Genomic DNA, 2,779 nt, shown 5'->3' with positions numbered 1-2,779 from the left:
TGTTGCATCCTTTGCCTGAAATGTTTAGCTCCTCTCCCCAACTCTTACTCATCATCAGACCTGGTTGGTGCTTCTGTTCTTAGGAGAGCAAGTGCCCTGGCTGCCCTGGGAGGATAGGCTTCCTTGGGCTACACATATACAAATGCCTGCTTCCTTCCTGCAGGGTCTAATTACAGTTTCTATAGCCTGATTATTTGATTCATTCCTGCCTGCTCCACTAGAATGAATGAATTCCTAATACTCAAAGTTGACCTGAGCCTCCCACCCTAGGGCTGCTGGTGAATGAATGATTTTTTGGTTAGGCCTGGGGAGAGATCCTCTTAGACTCGCCTCTGGACCCAGGGTTCACCTTCCCTTCTCCTCCCACTGGTATCCTGATGGGGGTGGGAGATGGGGATGGGGTATAGTTGGTATAGTCTCAGTCCCTGAGATCCTGCTGGCCACATGGGGAGAAAGACAAGGTCTGACCCAATGTCCTGCCTGTGGCACTTGCCACGTCCCCTACGGTACCATTGTTGAGTGAATGGAGGCCTGTTGATTTATTCCCACCATACTCCTTCAGCAGAGGCCTGTCTGAGCCTCCTGCCTCCTCCCTCTCAGTGTTCCCACCCCGACTCCCAAGTCTCTAAGGAGCCCAGGCTGTGAGGCATCTGAGTCACTCAGCCCCTTTGACCTCCAGCACCACACCTTGACAAGTGACCCTGTGATGGCCCCAATTTTTTCTTTGGCTCATGGCCTGCCTTTCTAATGAAGCCACAAGATCCTGAGGGCAAGGACTCCACCCTATTCCTCTGAGAGCCTAGTGCTAGTGAGAATTACAGGAGGGGACTGCTGGGGCTGGGGAGAATACATTTCATTGACACCTCACAATAATCCTGAGAGACATTATCATTTCCTTTTGAAAGGCTTTGTAAATTGCCTTAGGGCACGCAGCAACCTGGGATTCTCTCCTCTGGCTCAGACATGGTATAGTACAAGGTATCAAGGTATCAGCTCCTCAAGTGCTGTCAGGGTCCAGCCACCAAGGCAGGGACCCAGGCATCACCTTCCCTGAGCTGTCCTCACCTGTAAACTGGTGTAACTACCCATCTCATAGGATGGTAAGGATGTGCAAATGAAGACAGGGCCAGTGCACGCACTCTGTCTACAGCTGAGGAAGTGACGGGACTGGCACGAGGCTCTGGTTCCCCCATCTCACACCACGCACAGTGGGCAGGATGGAAGTGAACTGTACACATTTCATAATGCCCGGGGGGGGAGGTAACCACCACGTCCCTTCCCCATGTGTCTTAGAAAATGTCACTGTGTGCCTCACCCCTGCACTCATATATAACCATCCTCTGGTCTGCCCCCTCATGCTCTGGGAGTGCTCCCATGCCCAGGTAACCCTAATCTTCCTGGATCCTTCCTGATGCCCCAGGCCCTACCAGGTCCCCCCCCTTGCTTGGGTCTCCATGTCCTACCTGTCATATTTCATGATAGTGTTAAGCCGGTGTGCGATGGTCAGGACAGTGCAGGCATCAAACTGGGTACGGATAGTATCCTGGATTAAGTCATCTGTCTCCATGTCAATGGCAGCTGTGGCCTCATCTAAAACCAGGATGCGGCTCTTGCGAAGCAGGGCTCGAGCCAAGCACACGAGCTGCCTCTGGCCTACACTGGGAATGGGGAAGGAAGGCAGACATTTCCAGCTGGGTACCTCTCCAAGCTGCCTCCAGACCTAGCTCCTGACCCGTCTCTGTCTCTACCCCTTCTCAGTGGCCCAGGACTGGCTTTCTGTCTAACCTCTCCTATTTCTGCCATAGCCCATCCTATAACAGAGTAGGAGTCTGGATACCATGGGGTAATGAGGGGCCTTGGGGACAGAACCTGTGCTAAGGGTGGTGCCTGTGCTTCAGTGAGTAGGGCGCCAGCCCCATATACCAAGGGTGGCAGGTTTGAACTAGGCCCCGGCCAACTGCAGTGAAACAAAAAAAATAGCCAGGTGTTGTGGTGGGTGCCTGTAGTCCCAGCCACTTGGGAGGCTGAGGCAAGAGAATCACCTAAGCCCAAGAGCTGGAGGTTGCTGGGAGCTGTGATGCCATTGTACTCTAGAGAGGGTGATAAAGTGAGACTCTGTCTCTTAAAAAAAAAAAAAAAGGTAGAACCTGTGCTAAAAAATACTGTGAAATCTCTAGTCTGTTCTAGCACCCCCAGCCTCATCTTTCTGTGCCTTCCTCCCCATCTTCATTTCTCTCATCTGGTGCTGCGATGTTTCTCTGCTTCACTCTATCAGTCATTTACACCTTAGTAAGAATATGCTTGCATTTCTTTTCTTGGATATTTGCACATAAGCCACACTATGCCATCTTGCTGTGCCTAATATTACACAATTCAGGTAGTCATCTCCCACACCAAGGGGAATACAGGCCAGGGCTCTGTTTAGGGCAGTGGTTCTCAACCTGTGGGTCGCAACCCAGAGGAACTGTATTAAAGGGCTGCAGAATTAGGAAGGTTGAGAGCCACTGGTTTAGGGGATGAGAAAGGGGCAAAGCAGGGGAGGACCTAGAGTCTGCCTGTGTCTGGTCACTGGGGAGCCAAAGGAAGGGTGGAATGCATAGCTTCCTTCTTCCTTGGAAGCCAGAGCCAGTGGACAAAGTGAGGCTGTGTTCCCAACCACAGAGGCTACAGCACCCCCACACCCAAGGACAAATACCTCAGCCCTTCCCAAAGGGGTGAGTCACCACAGCCAGGGTAAAGGCCAGGCTCTCTCCCTGGCCCATTCCCGCAACTAATGAAG

General features: G+C 52.2%; 1 protein-coding gene across 1 annotated transcript in view; it reads right to left on the bottom strand.

Moving 5' to 3' along the window:
• The window catches only part of ABCC3 (ATP binding cassette subfamily C member 3), a 75,186-nt gene that overhangs the window by 1,653 nt on the left and 70,754 nt on the right, over nt 1-2,779 (bottom strand). The window contains exons 13-15 of the mRNA XM_023511270.1: nt 1,464-1,708; nt 758-763; nt 674-701 (exon numbers count right to left, since the gene is read on the bottom strand). Coding sequence (XP_023367038.1) covers nt 674-701; nt 758-763; nt 1,464-1,708 — 279 coding nt within the window. The remainder of the gene's footprint in view (nt 1-673; nt 702-757; nt 764-1,463; nt 1,709-2,779) is intronic.

Source organism: Otolemur garnettii, unplaced genomic scaffold, assembly GCF_000181295.1.
Source record: "Otolemur garnettii isolate 467f Iridium unplaced genomic scaffold, OtoGar3 scaffold00018, whole genome shotgun sequence".
Classification (NCBI taxonomy): Eukaryota; Metazoa; Chordata; class Mammalia; order Primates; family Galagidae; genus Otolemur; species Otolemur garnettii.
This window is presented reverse-complemented; position numbering and strand designations above follow the sequence as displayed.